This window comes from Oreochromis niloticus, linkage group LG5 (assembly GCF_001858045.2).
Source record: "Oreochromis niloticus isolate F11D_XX linkage group LG5, O_niloticus_UMD_NMBU, whole genome shotgun sequence".
In the NCBI taxonomy this organism is placed as follows: Eukaryota; Metazoa; Chordata; class Actinopteri; order Cichliformes; family Cichlidae; genus Oreochromis; species Oreochromis niloticus.
Genome location: NC_031970.2, coordinates 25,074,036 through 25,099,869, shown reverse-complemented (window position 1 = coordinate 25,099,869; position 25,834 = coordinate 25,074,036). Strand labels below are relative to the sequence as shown.

General features: G+C 38.4%; 3 protein-coding genes across 9 annotated transcripts in view; 2 read left to right on the top strand and 1 right to left on the bottom strand.

Annotated features, from left to right (window-relative positions):
* The first annotated feature begins 622 nt into the window (after window positions 1–622).
* Window positions 623–5,010, top strand: LOC100707485 (G2/M phase-specific E3 ubiquitin-protein ligase). 6 transcript variants are annotated; one of them, XM_019358796.2, is made up of 15 exons: window positions 625–990; window positions 1,157–1,296; window positions 1,509–1,734; window positions 1,847–1,922; window positions 2,045–2,325; window positions 2,408–2,443; window positions 2,551–2,624; window positions 2,724–2,801; window positions 3,070–3,275; window positions 3,356–3,455; window positions 3,553–3,715; window positions 3,818–3,924; window positions 3,999–4,143; window positions 4,281–4,407; window positions 4,543–4,753. In XM_019358796.2, the coding sequence occupies exons 1-15, from the start codon at window positions 943–945 to the stop codon at window positions 4,617–4,619; spliced, it is 1,884 nt and encodes a 627-aa protein (XP_019214341.1). In that variant the 5' UTR covers window positions 625–942; the 3' UTR covers window positions 4,620–4,753. The 6 variants fall into 6 exon arrangements, with proteins under 6 accessions (XP_019214342.1, XP_019214341.1, XP_019214338.1 ...); XM_019358793.2 differs by having other exon boundaries at window positions 627–990; window positions 4,592–5,010; XM_019358792.2 differs by having other exon boundaries at window positions 628–990; window positions 4,559–5,010.
* Window positions 4,980–8,580, bottom strand: LOC100707221 (uncharacterized). Of its 2 annotated transcripts, XM_025907427.1 has the most exons (7): window positions 8,082–8,580; window positions 7,215–7,890; window positions 6,672–6,717; window positions 6,225–6,316; window positions 6,033–6,143; window positions 5,641–5,914; window positions 4,980–5,365 (listed from the first exon to the last, which is right to left on the bottom strand). In XM_025907427.1, the coding sequence occupies exons 2-7, from the start codon at window positions 7,424–7,426 to the stop codon at window positions 5,159–5,161; spliced, it is 942 nt and encodes a 313-aa protein (XP_025763212.1). In that variant the 5' UTR covers window positions 7,427–7,890; window positions 8,082–8,580; the 3' UTR covers window positions 4,980–5,158. The 2 variants fall into 2 exon arrangements, with proteins under 2 accessions (XP_025763212.1, XP_019214343.1); XM_019358798.2 differs by having other exon boundaries at window positions 7,215–8,580.
* A 3,511-nt stretch (window positions 8,581–12,091) lies between these two features.
* mapkapk2a (MAPK activated protein kinase 2a) overlaps window positions 12,092–25,834 on the top strand; it is a 28,956-nt gene continuing 15,213 nt past the window's right edge. Inside the window, exon 1 of the mRNA XM_003441367.5 lies at window positions 12,092–12,883. Coding sequence (XP_003441415.2) covers window positions 12,638–12,883 — 246 coding nt within the window. The 5' untranslated portion in view covers window positions 12,092–12,637. The remainder of the gene's footprint in view (window positions 12,884–25,834) is intronic.

The following is a 25,834-nucleotide window of genomic DNA, read 5'->3' as shown; positions in this document are numbered from 1 at the left end:
GTCCTGTAGATTATTAGAAGTGTAGTATAATTTCTACTGAAGATTAGAAAACTTAAAAATATTTGTAGGCTGAACACGCTGTATCAAACACATGCATGGATAAAAACAAGATTATTTGGGGGTTTTTTAGCTACAAAAAGCATACAGTATTCCACTAATTCCCTCATTTGCACAGTACACAGTTTAGCTTACTTGTAATAGGAAGCATTTGGTTAAAACAGCGGTATCATTTCTTCTGCTGTGTCCAGGTACTATATAAAATCAGCTTTGGCAGAGCTTGGCCACCATTTAAGTCTGTATGGTGAAGCTTATAGGAGCTAACATTTTTAGATCTTGATCTGTGATAAAAGTCCTATTTTTGTGGCAAAGATTCATGCTAGAAACCTACTGAGAGATCTGGGTCCATATTGACATGATAGCATCACATTTCTTTGCCCTGTTCTTCTGTAGTGAAGGTGTATGGCGTTATTTCAGTGCCACTATTCTGAGCGCACGTAAAAAAATATTGAGCGCACGTAAAAAAAGATTGCAAGTGCAAGTGTTGCATTTTGAAGAGAAATTTATTTTGAGCGTACAAAAGCTGAATTTGAGTGAACAAAATTCATTGCTGCGTGCAAAAAATGTATTTCAGTGTTTGCGCTTATCCATATACACACACACAATAGCACCCCCTCTCGCTCAGTTTTTTCATTTGCGCTTGCTCGCAATGTGTTGCTTGCGCTCACAACATTCTCTGCTGCGAGCGCTCAACTCTCTGTACACCGTTATAAGTGTGCCACAAAACCAACCAATCACAGACTTGGTTTCAAAAATTCTGATTGGCTCTTACGGTCTCCAATCAGCTCGCTAGCTGCTGCATTCCGGACACCGGAAACACTGTCCACTCAGCCTCGCTTCTTGCAGATAGAGGGAGTTTTGATTTACTCTGCAGCCAAAGAAGAGATGGCAGAATCAAATAATGGCTCCAATAATACTACACCACAGTATCAGGTGAGTTTAATTTTTTTTGTGTGAATTTAGTAATTTGCTGTCCTTTCTGTTTAATATGCCGTGAAATTGTAGTTACAGATGCAGCTGTAGAGTTTAAGCTAGCCTAATGGGTAATTACCAGCGTAGTTGTCTTACTGAGGCAGTGTATCCCAATCATGCTTTTTAGGGTAATGGTGCAGTTGAGTCAGCAGTAAGAAATCTGGTGTCTTTGCTGCTTAACAACATATCCACAAATCCTTCAGGGAGGCCAACAGAGAGTGGGCAGCCGGAGCCTAGAACTCTGACTATCCAGCAAGAGATGACAAGGTGTTAGCTTTTTTTGTGTGTGTGTTTTTTTTTTCTAAACGTTTTGCAATCTTTTCTGTTACAGTTATTTGGTTTATCGATTTATCAACATTGATTTCTAAATTAAAATGTGCTATTAAGGACTGGTGTCATATTTAATAACTTTATTAAACAATAACCCTTATGTTATGCAACACTGCATTTTTTTAAACTCATGCATTTTCATCCCACAGATCATTTCCAGGACATTTCAAATCAAACTTGAGCCGTGGTAAAAAGAGATGTTTAACATCTACTAAACAGCTTGTCAAGGCAGGCAGTAAGACCACAGGCCTCAGTTTTTATTTGCTGTCAAAAAACACATCCTACACTCCTTTGCCAGCTGAGGAGCTTGAACTCCTACAAGCTGGCATGGGGAGACAAACCGTGTCTCTTCCAGAAGATGGTGACCATGCAGAGGTAAGGTTGTATAGTCAGTATTAAAATAAGTCATTGGCAGACGCATTTAGCCTGAATCATATGCCACAGTCCATTTAGTGTTTCATTCTGCTTAACTGTGTTTTTAACTAAGATTTCAAGACTTCTGGAAGAAACCTTTCCAAAAATGGAATATCTTTGTGGAGGATGGCTCTTGCATAAGGCAACAGGTTTGTTGTTAATTCAGTTTTTATGTGTGTTTTGGGCATTCTTGCGTGCTCATACTGCATTAGAATTATGTAGTTGATACTTTTGCTGCTTGATTGTTTGTGCTATCTTTCTGTCAATAAAGGTGGGAGTGGTCGACGAAAGCTCACTGTAATTCCACCTGAAACAGAAGGATATTCTGTCAAAACACTGAAAGCTGTGTCAGGAGGTGGCAAATCCACTTTTTACATTGTACCTCTTCAGGAAACATTAGACACATCTCCTCTACCTCCCGACTCACAGCACTTTTCAAAGATGCCAAAGAAGTTATGTTACCAGTGTAATGAAGTTATGCCTCTGCAGATGCTTGCAGTACACATCAATACGTGCAAAGGAAAATTCTCTCCTGATGAGACTGATGATGAGGTGAGACAATTTTGATGAAGTCAAAATGAGCAATTTTAATTAAATAATATAGTATCACAATTACTGTTTTTTAATTCTGCAGGAATCTGAGTTATGCATTGTGAAAAGCAAATGCAAGGTAAACCTAGCAAATTACTAAAAACCATAGTAACTACAATAAATTTTGTATCGGTAATGATCTTTTTCCCACTATGCATAACATGTACCCCCTTTTTGAAATTGTAGGTTATTTGTCCAATATGCACTAAGGACTTTCCTGAAGATGAGATCACAGTCCACGCAAGTCTGTGTGGGGATAGGTAATCTTTTTTCAGCCGTTTATGAAAAAATGTTAATCAGTAACAGTCCACGCAAGCATATGTATTTTTTTTTTTTTTTTTACTTTGTTTCGTCAACAGCTTTCAATGCATGGTGCCTGAAGAAAATGACCAAACTACATGCACACCAACTCAAACTTCAGTATGCACAACAGACAGGTAATCTTTGCTCTATTATAGTTCATATACACACTATTATGCAGAACCATTTGTTAAAATTATGTGTAAGATCTTTTAAACAATAGCTGGGTTTTAATTTCATATAAAACATTTTATGATCACACTACTTTAAATTATGGTTAAAGATTGTTGCACAGAACATGCTGCGATAAGTTCTAATCAAGTTTAATGTGGTAGCCTCTTTTAATCTAAAGATGATTATTTTTCTTTGAGAACTTAGGATGTTTTCTACCCTGTTTTTGTTAAGCGTGGAAGATGTATTGCGTTGCCTTGAACAACAAGTCGACACCACAACAGAATTTAAGTTGTGTGTGGACAGAGAAGACCTTCCAGACAGAGGCATTCTCCAGTGGCAGAGAAAAAAATCTGCATCTCCCACCAGTGTTCTTAGGGTGGTTTTCATTGGAGAGGCAGGCGTGGATACAGGAGCACTTAGGAAAGAGTTTTTGAGTGGTGAGTTGCCTATTACCTGTTTTGTCCTAGTGTCAAAAATAATGGATAACTTAAAAATGCGGATATTTTTTGTATGAAAGACATGATTTCAGGTATTGAAAGCAGATTCTTTGAAGGACCTGAGAACAAGGGCAAAAACCCCAAGTATTCTCTGACCGATCTTGATAATGAAAACTTCAGGTTGGTTACATACGAGCTTTGTGTATTACATTTAATACGCATCCGATATTTTTGTAAATGTTACCTGAAAATGAATTATAATCATTTGTCTACACAGAACTGTTGGTGAAATAATTGCAGTCAGCCTCGCCCAAGGAGGCCCATCTCCTGCCTTTTTCAAAGAATGGTGCTACAATTTCCTCTGCTCAGGAGAGGTTGATTTCAGCTGTCTGTCTAAGGAGGATGTTGCAGATGTGGAATCTTCCCTGCTCATCAGCAAAGTGAGCACCTGGTTTAGCTCTGGCACATGATATATTATGAGTATGGTGTTTTTAAACACTTTTAACCTTCTGTATTTCCTCTTTCACATTATACATTTCCAGGTTGAAGATGCAGCAGACATACAGTCTCTGATGTTGTGGGCTGATGAAATTGTCACCTGTGGATACACAAACCAGATAAAGATGGATAGTAAGGAAAGCATGATACGGTAAGCGAGAAAAAGTCAGAGAGATCATTAACCCATCCCCAACTAGTTTTTCATTTTGTTTTGTTTTCTTTAAGTGCCATTGTCTTACACTCTACAACAAGACTGATTCCAATGCTACAGCAGCTCAGAAAGGGCATGGAACTGTATGGTCTTGTGAACCTGATGGCTGTAAATCCTGAAGCTTGCCACAGTTTGTTTGTGCCTGGGAAAATCCTCAAAGTAAGTATTAACATAGCAGCTTCAGTCTGATCCGAAGACAGTCCACTTATCTGTACTGTAGTTATCCTGTATTTATTTATTAGTTTTGAATGAACAATATATCTATAATATAATCTACTTTATTTCCTTATTTACAGCCAGACGCTGATTTCATTATGATGAGCTGCCAACCACATTTCAGTGAAAAGGGGACATCTAGGGAGAGAACTGAGAGGAAGATCATAAATTTTTTGCAAGATTTCTTGCAGGAGATTGAAGCATCAGGTACTATATAGTATTAGCTGTATATACCTATAGTATTGTGTATATATACCGTATGCATCTGTTAAATATTTTTGCTTTAACATACAGGGCACTAGGAAGTATTCTTAGTTGTTAATTTAAAACATTGTAATCCAGATTGCTTTTTATTTAGAAAAGACTTCAGAAACATTTTCAAACATCACAGATGGAAACACAGGCGGTGCAGGTGGTGAAAAATCAGAGTCTCTTGCTGTCCAGCATGTGCTCCAGTGGATGACCGGCCAGTCCCATGTTCCCATCCTTCCTGATGAAAAGAGACATTTCAAAATAACATGCAAGTTTGACCACGAATGTAAGGAGCGGCTGGGAGATCACTCAATTTGTTACCCAGTTGTGAGTGCATGCACTTGTACTGTGACTTTTCCAGTGCAGCATCTGGACACTTACACAATGTTTAAAACCATAATGAGTGCAGCAGTTAGATATGGTGGTGGATTCCACAGAGTTTAACACATTGTTGTCTTGTAATTTGGAAACTAAATGAGTAAAAATGTTTCTAAACATTAGCTGTTAAGATGTTCGTAGCTGTTTCATGAAAATGATAAGACTTCAAAACTTTGTGTAGGGTCCTACGTTGATAGATAATAAGCAAGTGCTTTGTTTGATTGTCTACTTGTAATCTGAATTGTAATCTGTAATCTTTCAACAAAGAAACAAAGAAATCCAGTATTTGAGAACAAAAGAGCGTTGACTTTCACGTCCATCTTAAGTGTCACTGTTGGTTTGACACCAGTAGCAAGAATTGTATATACAGGTCACGACCGTAAGATTCTGAATGTCCCAAGGGATTAATTGTTCTCTGAAGTCCCTCCAGGGTTTCCTCATCCAGTGGGCATTCAATTTCAGGAACCACAACTGTGCTGTTAGATTCTTCTTGCAGTACAGCACTCTCCCAGTCAATACCTGGATCCTGAAGCTCCTTCAAATCCACAAACATATATAATAGTCATTATTCCAGAATAGGTACTTTGGGAGTAATGTTATTTTGTGTAAGCGTTTTTTCCAATAAATACAACAATTTAAAAAGAATGCCTTTGTTTTCATGTTCTTCTTACTGTGATTTACATTAGTGGTAATTGATAGGCAAGAATGTATAAAATCACCAGAAGCATCTCGCAGATGTGCCACAAGTGTTTAATATGTTAATTTCAGAAGAGCAGAGTTTCAGAAGAGCAAAAAACTATGATCTGGTACCTCAAGTCTCTCGCCGTCGTCCAGCTCTTGTAGATGTCCCATACACCAGAGCTGTTCAGGAGTGAGACCACCTTCTGTCCTGAGGGGATGATTATTCCATCCTCCAACAAAGGTGACAAGATCTGCTCGGAGTCGAGGGACAAAGATGTAGTGGACACCAAAGAGATGAATGACATCTGAAATGTCAAGCAGGCCATCCTCCTCAAGTGAGTGAAGAACATCATGGTACTTGCTAGTGACTGCAATCCAGACATCACGCCAAAGTCGTTCTACTCTGTAAATACATTTGAATTTGGATTTATGGTATTATATGCTTTAAATCAATATCAGAACTGCTACAACAATCTACCCATGCAGTCAATAATAATATAAAAAAACATCAAAAGACTAACCTCTGATTGTGGACACTCTTTCCAGATATGAAACTCGCTCTCCCTGTTCCTCTTGTGGCAAACATGAAATGTGCAATGTCCAGGTTTTCTACTCCTTGATCTGCCCTAACCCTATGATAAAAATACATTTTTAAGGAAGTTGTCTTTAATGAAACTTGTTGCTAGCATATAAATTTGATCAGGGCATTAAACCTTGATGGCAAGCCGTGAAGCTGGGCTGATCTCAGGAAAAATGAGAATGCAGTTTTTGCCCTGTTGTTAGTTGCTGCATCCAAGTACAGGACCTGCAGTAAAAACAAATGGAAAATTAAAGATCTGGTTTCAGATCATGTATAGTTTTTCAGTTAATAATGCAGTTCCATAATAAGTGTTCAAGGAACATTGTACGGTTCTATGTTCAAAACCATAATTCAAAGCTTGAGTAGTCTATATATCAATATTGGTAGTACTTATCAAAAAATAAAAATGGCCTTTTAGTTGAACCTTTTTTTTGTAAAGAACTGATTATAATTTTTTTTTTTTAAATTGCAAATCGTCCACTATGTTGGCTTGCTGAATAATTGATGTTCATAAAAAAATAACCTAATACAGCTCTCATTTCAAAACTACCAAATATTCTACATAACAGTTTAAATTTACCTTCCTTGAGTAGCCATCCACTCCACCAAAGATCACAACATTGTACCTGTTTCAGAGGGAAAACAATCTCACTAAGGCTTGATTTGCAGAACATGTAAGACATTGAAAATACATTTTTCAGTAACCAAACTTGCCACTGATTTAAACTGGACACTTGTCAGGTGTGCTGAAAATAATACCAACATTTTTATATGTGAAAGTGGATAAGTTCAATGAGACTAAATATTTTAGTTCCCTTGTCATGATTTTTTTTTAAGTTTTCAGTAGCACTTACCATATTATGTGTTGATAGGCTTGTTATCATGGAAAATATCGATATACAAAGTGTAAATAATTGCTCAAGAAAATTTACAATTAACAATATTACTGCTTTTGTTACACATCCTGTAATCCTTTTACTTAATATTACAATATGAAGTGCTTTTTAAAATATTATAAACACACTGAAAGACCTATCAGATAAGGTTGATTAAAACAGATTTAAAGTATAACGTGCATCTTTCTGCCCAACTTTTATTAGAGCTATATAAGTGGGTATTTTACCTTATTAGCTTGTGATTTGTGTCTATGTGGACAAGGGAGAGAGGGCCTCGCACCGAGTAGCTTCTTCGCACAACACAGCCTAGTTCTGTAATCCGTGTGAAGATCCCAACAGCATCAACTCGATGCATGGAGGCCATCATTCTCCACCACTGAACACGGAGACCCATAGAAACCAAATGTCCTTGAACCATTCGATAGCCAGCATTTGGCATCTGATTTTGATAGTCGATATGATGTTGTCCAGCTCTTGGTCATTCATTGTGCTGTATGTTCCTCTCACAGACAAGTCAAATTCTTGCATCCTCCTGAAGATTGTTCTTCTTGAAACACCAAGACATTTAGCGATGCAGCTGACTGGCAGCTGAGTGTCCAACAAGTTCTTCAGTTTTTCTCTCTCTAGTACGATTTTGGGGTGGCCAGGTCCCAGACCAACTTCTGTTTCCAGTTCAATAATTCCCACAGAGGTGATGTTAATTTCACACTGAACCAGATGATGAACATTTTGTAGAGCCTCTGTAATCTCTGACAGACCACCTATTTGCTGAGAGAAAGATTCAAACAGAACAAGCTCATGACGAGTCAAGAACTCCAAATAATCCAGATTTAGTGGTTGTTGGTTTAAAGCAGCTTCCAGTTTAGAGAGGAGTCTATGCATCATTTGCTGTCTCAGTATGTCCTGTTAAAAGCAGCAAACATGGACAAGTAGTTAGAAAAATACAATGAAATGACGTATCTCAGACAAAAATAAACAACCCATAAAACGAACTACATGAGGTACATCATTTTTCAAGTTTGCATAGTTTGCAAATTAGCTAACGTCAGTTATCAAGCGAATAATAATGTACAAAATGATTTTATATTACTTACATGTGGCCGGGACATGTTGTTTTCGTGCTGCTGTTCAGTATTCGACGACATAAAAGAGAGCTACTCAAATATAATTTGGAGAGTCAGTTGGCATGGTTGTATAATGCAACTACATTATACTACACCAACGATAGTCTTAACAAATAATATATTTTAAAATAAAATAATTAAAGATATTATCCGCAAATTGGGGTTAAATTGAGTTTAGCTGGATTTAGCTACATTTCGGACTGTTTCCGGAATGCAGCAGCTAGCGAGCTGATTGGAGACTGTAAGAGCCAATCAGAATTTTTGAAACCAAGTCTGTGATTGGTTGGTTTTGTGGCACACTTATAACGGTGTACAGAGAGTTGAGCGCTTGCAGCAGAGAATGTTGTGAGCGCAAGCAACACATTGCGAGCAAGCGCAAATGAAAAAACTGAGCGAGAGGGGGTGCTATTGTGTGTGTGTATATGGATAAGCGCAAACACTGAAATACATTTTTTGCACGCAGCAATGAATTTTGTTCACTCAAATTCAGCTTTTGTACGCTCAAAATAAATTTCTCCTCAAAATGCAACACTTGCACTTGCAATATTTTTTTACGTGCGCTCAGAATAGTGGCACTGAAATAACGCCATAAAGGTGCTCTATATCTTTTATTATGAACCTGTGTAACATTTCCTGTTATTGGCTAACAGGAGTGACACTTGGTGTGGTCTTCTGCTGCTATAGCACAGATGCTCTTCTGCATACCTTGACTGTAATGAGTTACTGTCTGTTTTCCTATGAGCTCAAAATGCGCTCACCATTTCCCTCTGACTTCTGACATCAACAAGACACTTTTTTTGTCCAAAGAACTGCTGCTCACTGGATATTTTCTCCTTTTCAGACTGTTTTCTGTAAACCCTAGAGATGGGAAAATCCCAGTATATCAGCAGTTTCTGAAATATTCAGACCAGCATGACTGCCACCAATAACAATAAAAGTCACTTAATGATCTTTTTTAACCATGTCTACATGGCTAAATGCACTGAGTTGCTGCCATGTGATTAGCTGATTAGATATTTATGTTGATAAGCAGCTGAAAAGTTGTGGTCAGTGAGCATATGTCACTAGAATATAACGCGGCATTTCTACTTAATTGTGAGCCAATTACTGGCAGATGAGTGTATGTGTGTTTCCATTTAAGTTTTTTAATAATGTGGCGCTACTTTGGATAAACCTTTAAAATCTTGATTTCACACATTAAACATATCTTAGTGGTATTCTCTCACTTCTGATGGCAGTGAAGTAGACTTTGATTTCATTCAGCAACACGAGCAGTCAAACTTTATCCTACTCACAGAAAGAAAGTTAACCAAACTGACCTGTGACTGATGGAAGCACAATGAGAATGACCGCATGAAGTTTTTTATACTACATATGAATACTGCAATAATGATTGTGTTCTATTAACATTCTAATTTTTATTAAAAGGTACTTTTTAAGTTGAAATCTTCAGAGGAGGTGCAGCATGATTGAAATAAACAATACTTTGCACAACAGGAAACCAAAGCATATACATTGTTGGAAGATCGTGTTCCAAACAGATTTTTCAGATTGTTTTTAGATTTGGCTAATCACCGTTTAGCCAAATCTAAACACAACTATATTAGTATCCTACATACCAAAGCATTTCAAGGGAAAAAGCTTTGCAAGCTCCTTAGATCACTGTTAACATTTTAAAAAAAGTTTAAATAAATAAATTAATGTTAATGTTATCCATATTGTACAATGTACACTTAATATTCTTCTCCGGTGAGATTAAAAGCACGATATAATATGCTTTGAGGAAAGCGTTTCGTTAAGACTTGTCTGCCATCTTCTGGTAAAAAAGAGGCGCTGCATTCAATTTATAGCTTATCTACCGCCATTAGTTCCGGACCACGTGCTTGACTCTGTAGTAAGAAATTAAAGTGGCAGAAAAATAAAGGGAAATATTGCACTCATCTATTTGTGCATGTTTTTGTTTGTTTTAATTGCAGGCTCGCTGTTATTAGGCCAAGGCCAGCACCACACCATATTAACTTGAATAGGGAACCAATAAGTCACTTTGCTGTTCCTTTGGGAACCCCCCCCAATCTCCCCCAGAAAGAAAAACAACAACAACAACAACAACAACAAAACTGCTTGCACTCATACACTTTATCTTTTTAATATTTCAGAGGCCAAACAGGAGACCTTTCCTCCCGGTGCAGAGGTGCATCAGTGAACTCACCAGAACAGCTGAATGTGAGCGTGGAATATCCTCAACAAACTTCCGCTTGTTTCAGAACTGTAGAGGAGGGTGACGCTTTAAAAGTAGCTCACCAACCTCTATTCTAGATTCAAGGACATGTGAAGAATACATCCCAAAGTCTGGGAAAGATGGAAAGTGGACTTCCTTAGGTTTCTGAAAACGTGTCACCACCTCATGTAAGAGGTGTCTTCAGTTCTGAAAATAAAGGATGGAGAAACCCAGGTATTTATCCCCTAGTGCCTAGTGGGATTTTTCTCCTTTGGAAGTAATCCTGAGGATTATCACATGAGCCAAGGTGTGAAAAAAATGCACAGGTCAATACCATCAATGGGGGTTAAGGGTTAAAACACTGTGAGACCTTACCCCACCCTATTGAGGTCACCTGAGGCAAGGTGTGAGGGAGGGTTAAAGAGCCAGGGAGGGGATATCAAGACTGCATTGTAGGTGGCTGATAGCTGGTGTTGTAAGCTACCACTCCTGTTCACCGATGGCTGCTCACAGTGGACATAGATGACCTCCTGTACTCCTCTTTCAAATCATCTGTCTTCTTGGTCTAAAATGTGGACATTATCATCCTCAAAAAGTGACCTTTATCCTTTAAATGCTGATGTGCAGCTTGGGTCAAGTGTACTAGGGTTTCAAGACATGGGTCTCTCCAGCCTCTTGGATGATGTCTCCACTAGCTTAAAGAAGTCCAGCTTCCTTTTTTTAAAGCTCTTAAGACTACCTTGACATGGACGACTGAGAACCTACATAGACTGACCTGCAGAGGCCCATCTGTTCAGTTTCCTCCTCAGTCATGCTGGTTACCACAAGTCTTCCCTTATCCTAATATTTTTTGTAATCACTTCTTTTCCACAGTTATTGTGTTGTCTTATTCCCTTGCAGATTAGCAACACAATGTATCCATCAGTCCTCTGAAATACAACAATGTTGCAATGATTTAGGCTGTCAGAGACTAGCTACGTGCTGTAAAGGTACCAGAGTTTAATGAAAAACTTACGGACCAAAACACCCTGTTATATCTGTGTTTTGGGTTGAAACTGGAAATTGTATAACCTCAAGGAAGTTTTCATTTAATAATTAGAATGTAAAAATGATTAAAGTGATTGATTGCATGGGCTCTCGCTAGCATTCAGTGCTGCTTTTAGGCAAATAGTAAGGTTTCATTGTTTGACAATCACAATATTAGTAGTTGCATACAAAACATTTTATATACTGCTGCCCTTTGACATTTGCATACATCCAGGAAAAAGACAAAGCAAGATAGTGATGTGTGTACAATCCTGGTTGCTCTGTAACTTGTATTTTCAATACTTTCATGCAGATTTGGGTTCTAATTTACCAATATCGCGCCTTTCCCAAAACAAATCAATGTGTAAGTAGGAACAGCAGAATTAAAGGCACACAAGCCCTAGCACTGAGGTCACCTATAGCACTTTGGTCCTTCTGGTCAGAGATTAGTGTCTATTTTCGTCCCTGTCCCTGTCCCTGTTAGACTGCTAATAAACTCTGGAGGGGGATCTCTTGCCTCAAAGACTGGCAATTAAAACCCGCGTAGCGCTTCATACTGTCATATAGGAAACACACAATAAAAATGCAGATTACTCTTTGATTATCTTTTGGCAAAGTAAGTCTCTGTTCTTGTAAACGCCTGTGCGTGTGCCCTCTCCTGGCCGACGCTCCAGTCTGTTGAATGAATCCAGCCGTTTCCTCTGGTGCACTTCTCCTTTAAGCGCCGAAAAAAAGCCCCGGCCATATGACGTCAGAAGCTAAACCTGCTGGGTGTCTGTCCGTTGGAAAGTGAAGTGTGTTTGTCGTGCTATTGCTATCGGAGTTTTTTCCCCCTGTGTTGCCTGTCTTTCGTTAAGTGTTTCTGTTGTTTTTGTTTTTACTTCCCTCGAGGGGTTTCACGGTATCGAGTGAAAAAAAACAAACCCTACCGCTGTTGCCGCCTTAGAGGATGTTTTAGAAAAGTTCCTGAAGGGTTCTTTGAGGAAACCGGTGGACGGCGGACACCACCGGAGATGGATAAGCTAACCGATAGCTGAGTTGTTAGCCGAGAATCACAGAAAAGACTCGAGCTAGGATGCTAATAGCTAGCTAACTTGGCATTTTACCGGCTAACCGAGTGACTTTGTGAACCTGTATCGTTAGAACTACTGCCAGATTTTCCTCGGGCCTGGACGCGACGCGCTGAGCAGTTTGTCAGAGGCCAGCTAACTCAGGAAGACTCGGTCTCTGTATTAAGAACAGTATTGTTGAGGGGAGGCTGCTTACCTCTCAGCCTAAGACTATGAACATGCTATCAAACTCACAGAACCAGCCACTGTTTCCCAACCCGGCGGGGCAGCAGAACCCAGCCGGGCAGCAGAACCCTTCGGGTCAGTTCCACTCCTTCCAGCCCAGACCCACCTTACAGATCAGGAAGAACGCAATCACTGACGAATACAAGGTGACCAGCCAGGTGTTGGGGTTGGGAATCAATGGAAAAGTGCTCGAAATAGTACAGAAGAGCACTGGCGACAAGTATGCCCTAAAGGTAGGTCATATCTGTAATGAAGCAACGCAATTTTGTACAGTAGTCCATCTTTTGTCCAGCTATGAGTTCATGCAGTGGTCACTATTTTGCAATTAAGACTTTTAAAGTTCAATTCTACATATCTGGACGCTCTAATTGGAAAGCAGAACCAATCACACGTTGAGCAGTTCATTTTTGTCCCACAGTGTCGTTTTTAGACTTATTATTTAGACATATTTCTCCTTGTTTGTTCTCCTGCAAAGTATTACATTTAGCCTGCTGTTTGGATAAAACCTATCAGGACCTCAAACTTTTAGGAAATTCGACTTTTAGTTTGCTTACATTTTACAGGAACCAAATTTCTAATTTTTTTGTCTTTCTCTTCATTAATGTGGTAATGTTGGTAAAAGTTAATCCACGAATTAAATATTTGATCACCTTTGTCAATAATTTCTTACCCTAAAATATAGCCCGATGTTGTCCAACAAGTGCCTTTTAACTCCTATTATTAGAACATGTAACTTCATCGCACTAAGGTGGTGCACAAGCAAATAGTGAATTGATACACAACAGGTATCTCGCCAGTTCAAGTGTGCAGTGCTGCTTCTTGTGACTGGAGGCTGCTGTGTGATGTTAAAGCTGTTTCTCAATTGTGGTTTTTTTTGGATTTCACATTGTTATTGTTTTACGTGTCACCCACTTCCACCACTTAAGTAGTAACAAGGTAGAATGTCATACATAGCTTTAAAAAAAAAAAGTGTGTATGAGTGGGGGGTAGGGGTTGTTAGGGTTGTGGCTGTAAAGTGACACTGCAGTATCAGGATCTACCTCTTAAGAGATCATTTTCTGTATTGGTCAATCATTGATAAAGGACAAACGTCACAACAGCTATACACACACACACAAGTGACTGAAATGTTATCCAGTGAGGCCAAATATCACAGAAGGCTTTTTTTCCATCATCATGATAGGGAGTATAATCTTAAGATTCTCAGCATGCATAACTGTTGCACAGTCCTCCACAAGTGAATGAGTCAGGGAAAGACAAGATGAAAAATACAAATCTAAAACCTGAAAAAACAGGTGACCGCTTTCTCTCTTTCTCTGTGTGTATGTTTCAAACAGCAAATTCCACACAAGCTCCCACGCAACCATCAGTGAGCCATGTTTTTGTTTGTTGTTAAAACACTTGTAACAAGTATAAACTTAGAAAGTCATGTTGAACTTTCAGGCCTTCTCAATTGTCTTCTCAGCTGTCTTGTGTGAGCAGGGGCATTATACATTGATAGCGCTGCATGTAAAACTATAGCTGCCTTTTATGTGAATATAGTTGTCATTTTTAAAGTGGAAGTGGGCTCAGTTCACAGTGCAGTGTAAAACATTTCTAGTAAAGCAGTATTTAATATCCAATAGAAGTGCAAAGGTGAAAGCAAGTTGGCACAAGGTTGCAACTTCCCATGATTATTGTTGCAGTTGATCAGTAATTCATGCCCTTCAAAAATCAGTTTTGCGTTCACACTGTGAAAAATTTTCCAAGTTAAAGGTCCTCAGATTACACAGAAGTGGGCTGAAATTCTGTACTTAATTTTTTTCCAGGATTTTTGAGCGCTTAAGGCTGAGGGAGTAGAGAAGTTTTTTCCAAGTATGATATAATATATTGGGTCATTCTTTTATTAAATCTTAGTCTTATTAGGTTTGACTGAATGTGGCATGAGTGGGGTCCTGGAGGGTAAATTCAGTTGCAAATGCTGTCAATTTTCCATCAGTTTCAGACCAAAAATATCTAAATTCTTTCTCAAAAGAAGTACAGAAAAGATATATGAACTGCAGCTGGTAACTAACTAGTGTTAGCTAGATTCTGTTTCAGAAGTCAGCAATTCATTTTAGTGTAACATTTTGAGAAAAGTAGTAACAAAACCGTCATACTTTGATTAGGTTAATTATATTCATCTTAGAATATGAATATAATTAAATCCATTTCCAGTGTCAATTTAAATGATCCAAAACTGAAAAATACTTTGCACATCTGCCTTATAAGATCAGTGCACTAGAGAGGGATAAATGGCAGGCGGTGAGAGGGAGACTTACAATTGGTAATGAAATCATTTTGTTTACATCATTGTTAAATAATTTTAATGTTGTAATAATAAATCTATTTTCTTAATTTACTCAGTACCAAAACTAGAGATGTTCCTGGCGACTAATAGACCTTTTCCACTAGTACCTACTACCTGCTTGGCTGGACTCAACTCCGTTTTGCAGGGTTTTCCATTATGTGGTAGTACCTGGCACCAGGTACCCACTTGGCCTAGGTTCCAAGTGATCTGAATTAATTCAAAAATGTGATGTCAACAGACTCCATGCCACTGATTGGCCAGTTATTGTTGTCACTCAGTGAATCATGAGAGCAGCTCCTTCAAAACCACAATCTTTTTGAAACCCAGCAACAAAGGAAAAGGCTACACAAAAAACAATATCAGGGTTAGCAGAATTTGGCGAACCAAACTTAGCAATGCTAGCAGCAGTGGCCTTCTTCCATGCTAGCATTCACACCCTGACAAACGGCCACTTCTTCTTTTTTTTGGGTGACAGCCATGCTAGCCGGCTGTCATCTGTTTACTTTACCCCTTGCTTGTTTGCAACTTCCCTTCAAAGAAAAATTAACAGACAGAATGGGGGTTGCATCTGTCTGTCAGAGCTACAGCCCAGGTTAGTGGCCAGTGGGGTCATAACATCTTTGATCCTCTAACTGCTTTTTTTTTTTTTTTTTTTACATTAGGTCCTTGCCCCTTAGAGACAATATCTAAATACCTCTCCTGTATCCTTAATGGTATGTTTTGACACATCACTATATGTCAATAAAGATGTGGTTCAACTAATTCTGACATCCTTAATTCTGACATTAGAATACCAAATACCAAACTAGCAGAGGTATTTACCAGCAATTTTATCAAATCTTTATTAAATGCTGTTTTGGGAAATTTTCTTTGCAACTGTAAGGGTCTTAGACTGGTCTGGCCACACCGCTTAACTGAGAAATGGTCTCACCCCTGAGCAATAAACTCCTGAACCAATCCATTAAGCAACTACAGACTATTCATAGTCTCTAACACTGGAACACCCCATTAGATTGCAAAGGAGCTTTCTTCTGCTGCCTAGTAGTTTTTTCTTTTCTTGTTTGTTTGTTTGTTTGTTTTTTACCAACTTTGTTTAGCCAAAGTGACAGATACCTGTTAAATTGCATGCATTAATGACTAGCCAATCTGTTTATTCACAAAGTGTAGAATATGGTTCATGCAAAATATTCATTTTTTCACACAGCAGCCCAGGTTGTCAGTAGTCTGGTACTTAAACTGATCCAGAGCTGCAGGCAAACTCCTGAACACTGTCTGCCTTGCAGAAAATTAACTGCTAGGTTGGGTTTAGAAGTAGGTATCAGTTTATATAACTCGAAATTAGAAATTCTAATGGCTTTGCTTAACACTAGCGTTTCATCTAAGTTTCTCTGTGGGGCAGGGCATTCAGGACACTCCATGAGGGATGGTCCATGGCACCCTGAGCTCCCAAAGACAGGTTCCAGAGCTGTGTTTCACCTAGAACAATATAAGAATAAGTTAATATAATAAGAATAAGAATATTGTTTCCATCACACTACAAAAAACACTAAAATTGTAATTCTCAAATTGTGACTATGGTCCTGAGCCTAAATCTAATATGAGCTATAATAAATAAAGCAACTGCTGCTGCATCTCCTGACTCTGGTCACTTGGTGAAGCCGAGTAGTTGGCATTATTGCACATTAATATAATTATTTTGAATCTCCAAGCATTCCTGTGTTGAGAGTTGTGTGAAAGTCTGAATCTGTGTCATTTTCTGGTGGTGTTGTGACATTTATGAAGCTAGTTGCAAACACCCAGTGCAGCAGGTTTTTTTTTTTTTTTTAATAGTACCATAAATAAGCCAAAGCATTTACTGGCATAACTGAAAACTTAACAATACTAAAAATGAATCACACTGAGCAAACACTGTTTTGTGGCATCTCTCCAACTAAATATACAAGTCTGAACTAAGTAAAGTTGATACACATAAGACACCAAGATGAATATTTTTTTTCCTCCTACCTGCATGTGCTACAATTTACTTTGCCTGGTTCCTTCACTCCTGAGTGTTCTTTATTCTGGTCTAGGTGCTGGGAAACTTTGCTATTTTGTTACTGTGTTCTTTGCTTTGTGTTTCTAGTGCTGTAAATGCCCAAATGAAAAACATGGACCTTAAACAAAACGTAATGAAAGTCTTAGTTTCACCAATTTATTCTGGCCGACTGAGCAAACAAACAAATTGCACTAATGCTTTGACCTATTGCCTTTCATCAGATACTGGGGAAAAAAGGGAGGTTGGGTCACGTGATTGCTTGTATGACAAAGATGCTGCAGTTTGGCGTTTTCTTTTTTGTTACAGTGTACAAGCTGAATATTTAGATGTCTTTTTTTCTTCTGTTGGATATGGTGGTTTAATGCTTTTTCTTTTTAGGTGTTTTGTATCTCTTATTGTCTTTACTGCCGCTACATTGAGAATATTTTATGCCACGCAGTATTATCACATCTCATTTGATATGCCAGCTGTAAAGGTTGTTGATGTCTGAGTGTAATCATGTGGAGCAACAGTTTTGTTTTTTGGTTTGAAGGTGGGTGTTAGGGTCATTTAATTTTAGACTGGTTCACGTGGGAGGGGTTTGCCCTTAGTAATTATGGTGTGGTATGGGTGTGTTTATTACCGGGCAATAATAAACCCTGTCTTTTGCATCTACCACTACCCCATTGTCCATGCACATCCGCAGCGCCTATGTCGTATTGCATCTGCTAATGCAATCAACTTTTTAGGGGCCAATATGGGGTTTTTTTTTTTTTTTAGTGTTTGTTATCGTCAGACTCGAGTGGCTGTCAACAGTGGATCATTTTTATCATTTTAATCACAACACAACAAATCTTTTAACTGCACACATTAGGTTCACTAAAATGACTGAAGTTATAAAATCTGAACCCTTGAGTCCCTCCTAGGATGACAGTGGACAAGGTGGGGGGGTCACTGAGTGGTTGATGAAAATGACATTGTCAGACACTAGATCTCAACCCACTGAAGTCCTATTGGAGTTTTTGGAGTTGCATATTCAACAGTACTATAGACCACCATCAAAACATGAAATGGGGGAATATGTATTAGTTTCAGAGACTTGCGCAATCTCTGCCAAGGCACATTACAACTGGCTGCACTTTGCGGCCCATAACCTAAGATATGGGGTGCCATGTAGATTTTCCGTTTTTGGTCGTGTTGCCAACCCCGAATTTCCATCAGCAAAGCAGTCCTTCCCCCGATATGAACATGTATATTTAAAAATATTTGCCAGAAATAGCTGCCGACAGTGACAGAGGGTTCAATTAATATTATATTGTTGATAGTACAAAGTCAAAACTGTTGTTAAGACCTCACTGATAAAATGCAATTGAAAAATTAGATTAGAAGACATGTTGTTGCAAAGAAGCTCCTAAAATGGAAGAACAAATTACAGTGATGAAAGATAACGTTTGGACAGAACACTTTTGTTCTCTCTCCTAACCGGAGACAGAAGTTGGGGGGGATTGCTGTTTATGTATCACAGTTACAGGAAAGTTGGTGAAGATTTTACCTGAACTTTGTGCACTGTTTGAATGACAACATACATACGCTTCCACATAAATATTCTTATGTTTTAGCATCTAGACAGATGGCTTTGTTAGCTGCCTGTCTGATTTCATAGACTCAAACAGTAATATTGTAAAAAGCTACTATTTATTTCTTCCATCATCATTTCTTTCATCTGAGCCCCAACTAGGGGTTGGTTTAAAAAATCAAATTTCCGATTCAAATCGATTTTAGATTGAATAAAGCAATATCGATTGATTACATCCTGAATCTCAGGTTAAAGCTCACCAAACCTATTTCAACAACTGCCAAACAGCTAAAACGGCAAACGAGAGCCAACATGTCACAGATTCTGAAGCTGCAGGTTTTGTCACTCTCTGACCAAAATTCACTGAACCAGCAGCAAAAGAAGATCAAAACTATGTTTCATGTTTGATAAACATTGTCATTAATTCCCTCTTACTTTTCCTTTCTGCTTCTAGCACGATAAAATCACACTTCCTGCACAGCTCTCGCTCTCACTGTGTACTTCAGTTTCCCATCTCAAATCTCTGTTTTCTGCATTATTCGCTTGGTTATTACGCACCAGTCTACCGTTGTGTACAGTGCTGTGGGCTGCTGTTTTTTTTTTTTTTCTTTTCTTTTTTCACAAATGATTAAAAATTAAAAATGATGCCAAATTGCAAAACTCATAGCGCCTCTAATAAAACCTCTGTAACTTTGCTCTGCTTCACTTCAGCAGTATCAGGTAATGTTCATATGTTGATTCATATTTTTCTTACATTTTTGATCTACTGCAGGATATTTTTAAGGCGGTCATCTGCTATAAAAAGCCGGGCCAGGAAAATCTCCTTAATGTTTTTCTGTTTAATCGTCAGTTACTTTGAATCTTTGCATCTGCTGTGATGCTTACACCTCTGATGAAGTCTCACAAGTGTCAGCTTTGTTTTTTTATACATAGATATAAAAATGTGGATATGTGCTGATAAATTATCATAACTATAATATTTCTGACTGAGTCAAAATTGAATCTAATCGAATTGAATCGGGACACTGTGAATCGGAGTCAAATTGATTATGGAAATCAGTGACAATACCCAGCCCTAGCCCTAACCACCACCTCCACTCTCAGGACTCTGCTGACATCTCCCACAGTGGAGTCAACTTGTAAAATGTTTTCTGGAACCAGGTTTTATGGTAGTAACAGATGAATAATTCATGATTATTCATCTGTGTTTGCAAGACAGACTGTGGTAAAGAAGCGGAGTCCCTGAAATAATTCGTTGCAACCTTCTGATGTATTATGCTTAATATAGTTTGTCACACAGAAACACTAGCTTTGACTTCTTGACTTTTGTGGGAGACAGTGTTGTGTGTCCTTGTTTGAGCGTCTCATGAAGGCAGTGTTCAAAATATGTGGTACAACCGGGTCCGCAGGCTACTTGTGCTTGTGGTGTTGAAAAGGGCGAATTATAACATAAAAAGAGAAGAAGTGAAAACAAGTGTTTAAAAACTATGAATTGTGTCCACTGCAGTCCCTGTCTATGCTTATCAAATTGCAATTTTGTTTGTTGATGGAAGCAACAGGCTCCGTTCTGGAGGTCACTGGAATGGGAGAAGCCTGTTGCACTCTTCCAAATTTTGGCCCACTTTTTAGCCAATTGGTATTGGCTATGCACAGCCAAACATGTTTGTATACATTCACAATCCCTCTCCATAGGCAAATACCTAATGGATGCATCTGTGTACCAAAAAATGGGCACAATTTGGTTTCCCTTTAATGTGTCCTAACACAGGTTAACCCTCACAAGGTGTGAAGCACTGCTGGTGTTGTCTTACAATGCCTGCATTTTTATGCTGACAAGCAAGCAGGGCATTGGAAGCACTCAAATTCAAGGCCACATTTTAATCGAAACACAACAGGTTTTTATCTGTGCAGTTGTTACATGACACATTTTAGAAAATGAAACGCCTCCGTACAGTCCTAATGGGATAAGGCATTCATTAGTTCAAAGACTTGCTCGATGCCAGAATGCTACACGGTTTCGCAGTTTTACTGCTATCATATTTTTTCTCTTTCTCCCCCTAATGTGTGGTAGAAAATGCAAAATAATGCAGTTCCCATTTGAGCACACTGTGTGTGTGACTTCAGTGTCAGGACTCCTTGCTGTGCAATTTCAGTGGTGTCTTCACAGTAACTAAGGAGGCTGAGTACAGCAGGCACTTTAGAGGTTTAAACTTGCACGATCTGGGCGGGTACATTTATTTTTTAGATCACTGAGGATTGTGCTTGTTTATATAGGCTTGTTATACATTATGACTGAACTGTGTTCCAGCTGGAAGTGAAGTTTACAGTGAAGCCTGTTTGGTTGACAGAAGGGTTATTTTAGTGACATACTTTAGCGTTATGTGATTGTAGTTGGCTGCAGTTTGTATATTATTTAAATAAAGACAAATAAATGATGTTAGATGAACATTAACAAACTAACAAAACCATAAAAGGGAATGCAGAACAAGGCTGAGAGGGCTTTAGGCCTTCTAGACAATATGGGCTTAGAATGAGCAGAGATATTTTGGAAACTGTAGCGATATTTGGAATAAATACATCACCAATGGCTTTTATAATTCTGTGTGGGTCTAGCTTAAATTATTATAACTATATATTCTGTTTTGGAAGAAAGCAGGCATCTTGCTGTAATCAAGTATTTTCACTAGACTAGGATGTTCGCATGATGTTGACCCACAAATGCACAAATGTGAAATTAACAGTATGTTCTCAAAAGAAGATATCCCTCTGAAGTTTGTTCGTATCTGGAAAGGAACCTCCTGTACTGTGCATTATTAAGGTGTTTAAGCACTTTCCACATGAACTGAATTTTATCAATGCTTTCTTTCTCTAAATTGTCAGCTCCTAGTATGAAGTCAGCGTGATGTGGCCATGTGTGAGTAGTGCAGGTAACTGTCACTTGGACATTGTGTATATTGCAATATTTCTCGTAGTGAGAGGCAAACTTCCTCTTTATGCATCAGAAAACGAAACTTTGAGCAATTTCCCAAACTGATTCTCCTGACGTTGTGTGAAAATGGCTGTAGACAGAGAAACTAAATCCTCTGGTCACATTTTCAGAGTTGTTCCAACAGTTGTCCCTTCTGGGGTAAAAAGAAAAAAAAAAAAAGCTTGACTTATTCAAGTGAAGTAAACACCTGTCAAGGTTTGTTGAAGAAAAGAGGAAGGGGTAATCTTAGGCAGTTTAAATGTGTGTTTTTGTGGTTTGCATTTCCACAATTTCACTTGGACTACAGAGCAGAGGAAACCTGTCTAAATGGCGCTTTAAAAGTAGTGTCTTTTGAAACGGCTAATAAAAAGTCTAACATTATAAATTCTTGTGACTTTAGGCTGGTAAGTTGTCTGATTAAGTATTAACACTGATGGAGGAAAAACTGCTCACGCGTTAATCATGACATGGCAGGAAAAGGAGGGACGAGGAGGAAGGAAGAGGTTCTCCTTTGGTCTCCTTTGAGTTATTTCTCTACCCTTATGATTTTCCCCTATGAGTTTGCCATCTCCTCTCTCTCTCTTTTCATTGCTAGATGAGGAGCTACTCGTGTTTCCATTATGCATCTGATTACCTGCTTAAGCAAGATTGAAATCCCCCTGCTTTCAGCATACATTTAGTCATCACTGATTTGCTGTGTAAAGTGAGTTAAACAGAATGTATTACTCAATAATTTAATCCTTAAATCTCTAAAGGTATTCTTTTTATTTTGCCATCAGATACCAGATGTACCAAACTTCTGGCTAAAAATATTTTTCACTCTTAGAATAAATAATTTCGCTTACAGGCCCGTTAATCTACTGAAACTCTGATTTGAATGTATTTTCAAACTGAAAAATAGTCATGTTTTTCATTTTTAAAGAGTGAAAGGAAAAGGGGGATGTCTGAACAGCAAGAAGAAAATGAACTGACTTGATGTTATAACTCTCGGTGTGTATATGTACCTTTTTATCTGTGGGCAGAGAGTCGACTGTTTACTTATTACTTAGTCAGTAGCTACAGTGACGCAGATCATCGGTATGACGCTGAAACAAAACCTGTTGGGTTTTTTTTTTCTCACTACTTATTGTCATTTAAAAAAAGACTATTGTCTACTCTTTCTGCTTGTTTTCTTAGTCTGAAGGTCACAGGCTCAGTGACAAGTGGGATCTGTATCATAGCATTATTTAAATCTTTATTGCTGTCAATGTGGTGGCATATTTACCTCCCAAAAATGTGTTTGACATTTGCCACAAACAAAGAGATTAGCTCAAGCCTCATAAACATCTCAGGGGATTTAAGCTTCTTTGGCCTAATATGATTTAATCACTTACGTTGTCTGTGATCAAGTGTAGTAACCACCCAAACATGTAGATGTTGCTTGACTAGTAGATAAATGAGGTATGGTGCATCTCTTCTTTGTGAATGTGGTCCCTGTGAATAAATAACTAAGATTCAACTTTAGCCACCCACACATACTGACCATGTCTTTTTCTTGCATCTCTTTCTGTGGAGGGAAGTGCTTTTGGAAGGATGTGGTATTGTGGTTGTGAAAGATGGTCCCAGATGTAGGGTAGGCAACTGTAGATGTGACAGAGTAATTTCCAAGTTGATGCAGTACTTTGTGAAACTAAATTAGCCCGTTTCTGTGTACTTGCAAGTTAATCTGAATCAGAATCAGAATACTTTATTGATCCCTAGGGGAAATAATTTCCCCTAGGGATCTTCATGTAACTTAATTAGGTATATTTTATGTATTCATCCTCAGTTTTTTTTTTTTTGTTTTGTTCCTGCTTCGTGTATTTTTTTCTCCTCGGGTCTTATGATCAGTTCCTAATATGGAAATAGCACGGTTAAATAGTGCTGAATGGTGTTAACAGTAACGGGAAGTGAGTGGTTTTTCTTGCTCAGAGTTCATTCATGCAACATATCACATAAATCTGTTGCTTTTGTTTCAGTTGTGACACAACACTAGCAATTCACAGATTTGAAGCTAGTTATGGTCATTTAAAAGCAAAAGTTGCTGTTGTGCAACTTTACAGCTTAAAATCATGATACAAAATAACACTGCTGAACTCTTGAGGATCCTTAATATTCAGAAGAGTGGAACTTCCTTATAGCTTAACTGTTCTGGTAACTTGTCCCGCTAAACATCTTAGTTTGTCTGTCTGAAAACACTCTCACACACTCACACCTGTGACTAACCGGGCACTGGTCACATTGTTGGCCCGCTCTCATTTGAAAGCACTTGATAACACACCAGTTTGCTTGTATTTATATAGTAAAGCCACAAGTGCAGGTGGGGATTTGCACAATGAATCACAGGGTGGCCAAAGGGAGGCGGTACTGAGGCTAGCTAAAAGGAAGGGTTAGAGTCAAAATGTTGCTAAATGTCATTAGTCTCTATTTCACTTCTATAATAATTCTGTCCACTGCCTCAAACTGTCTCCATCTGTCCCAACTTAGCTGCTTCTATTTAGAAAAAAAAAAAAAGAAAAAGCTCCATCATCTTTCAGTCTATATTGGGAAGTGAGACAAATTGGTGTTTTTTGTCATAGAGACATAGTCCTGTCTCATTTCCTCCTTTTAGCAAGCCACTTGTTTTTTTTTTTTTTTCATGAATTGAAATGCTGAAAGCTATCTGTCCTGATAGGTTCACAGTCATCATTATTGACAGAACTTCAGTGCCGTTTGGTCACTGGTGAGACATTCAAAACATAGATTTTGTTTTTAAATTAAACAAATTCTCAGCTTAAGTGCCACAGTTGAAAACTGTGTTTACTTGCGACAAACAGTATGTTCTGTGCAAATGTTAGCTTTAACCAGCTGTCACAGGACCAGAGGCAGAGCACATCTTGGACAGATTGTCCGTCCATCACAGGGCTACGCATGACCAAGCTGCATTATTATTTTTTTATGTGTTTTCTAGCTCAGAGTGACAGACCTATAGAGCTCACCGGGAATTCGAGGTCTTTGTTTTCTCTCTCAATCAGCCCATCTTACTCTTACCTCTGTATATCTCTTTATGTACAAACATTTCACCCAACTACAAACAGTATTCACCCATGGATGTATAATTTGCACTGTGCAGGGTGAATTTGGATCTTTGCTTTGTCTTGACATGCAGTCACTCTATAAAATTCTGTTTGTATTTAGCTGAAAAATGAACTTTTTACTTGTTCTGACTGCAAAATTGTACTCCTTTGTATCTGCATTAAACAGTAGTATTGGAGACTGCTTATTGAAATGTTAGTAAACGTACAGATGTACGAATCTAATTGCGTAGATGTGCAAAACATGATTTCATGAAAGTGTGCGGACAACCAACAACAGATGTGATTGTATTTTGAGACTTAACAGATGTCTTTAATCAGATCATGTCCTATTAACACACAAACATGTTTGGTGCTTCACTGAGCCCACAAAAGGAAAAAGTCACATACAGAAGCAAGTCTACTGCTAGACTGTTGTTTAACCCTTTTTCTTTTTCTAATTCAGCCTAGCTTAACCTATCACCTCTCCACTGAATTACACTACCCTACCACCCTCTGGTCTCACTCTAATCAGCCCTGGGCTTTTCCTTGGCCCAGGAATAGCAGGTGGAGGATGGTTACTTCCTTTAGCGTAACCCCATCCCACCTCCCACTGTCCTGCTCCGGGCAGGGGAGCTTTTGTGCCGGCTAAAGGAGGTGTATTGTGTGCCCATCTGTCTTCCACATATCCCTCCTTCTCTCCACAAGCTTCGGTCTCAAAGGGCTACCAGCAGATTGGAGGGGGGGGTTGCATTGCAGTAATGCATCAGCTGAAAGGTGACGGGAGTATGTTCATCTGCGCCCATATTCTTAAAGAGGTGGTGTGAGTGTTTTATACATTTAGTTTCGTTTCCAGTACATGCATGCACACTAGTCTTCATTTAAATTTTGCTTTTACAATTGGGCAGCATAATGATAACAATAATAATAGCATAATAGTCAGTGTAACAATAATTCAGTCATTCTCAGTCACAAAAACTGAGCCACTGTAGCTCGCTTTCTAGTGTAAACTATTATTAGTGAGGGTGCACAAAAGACCAGAGGGCTAATATCTAGAAATAATTAATAAATAATACCAAATTTAAAAACATTTCCACAATATTGGACTGTTTTGTTGTTTCTCCTTACAGGGTGAGTCCCAGGTTGTGACCGATATTCAAAATATTTAGTGTTTTAGAGTTTAAAATGAACACATTTCATGTAAATAGCTATTGCACAGTGTTTAA

Bases quoted from the DNA above. Each gene is read 5' to 3' on its own strand.
- LOC100707221 (XM_019358798.2), bottom strand. From the start codon at position 7,426: ATGCCAAATGCTGGCTATCGAATGGTTCAAGGACATTTGGTTTCTATG. The intron at 6,144-6,224 runs GTTTAATGCCCT...TTTTTATCATAG, and splicing joins CTTCACGGCTTGCCATCAAG to GGTTAGGGCAGATCAAGGAG. The intron at 5,366-5,640 runs GTACCAGATCAT...GTGGATTTGAAG, and splicing joins ACGACGGCGAGAGACTTGAG to GAGCTTCAGGATCCAGGTAT.
- LOC100707485 (XM_019358792.2), top strand. From the start codon at position 943: ATGGCAGAATCAAATAATGGCTCCAATAATACTACACCACAGTATCAG. The intron at 991-1,156 runs GTGAGTTTAATT...CATGCTTTTTAG, and splicing joins ATACTACACCACAGTATCAG to GGTAATGGTGCAGTTGAGTC. The intron at 2,326-2,407 runs GTGAGACAATTT...TTAATTCTGCAG, and splicing joins CTGATGAGACTGATGATGAG to GAATCTGAGTTATGCATTGT.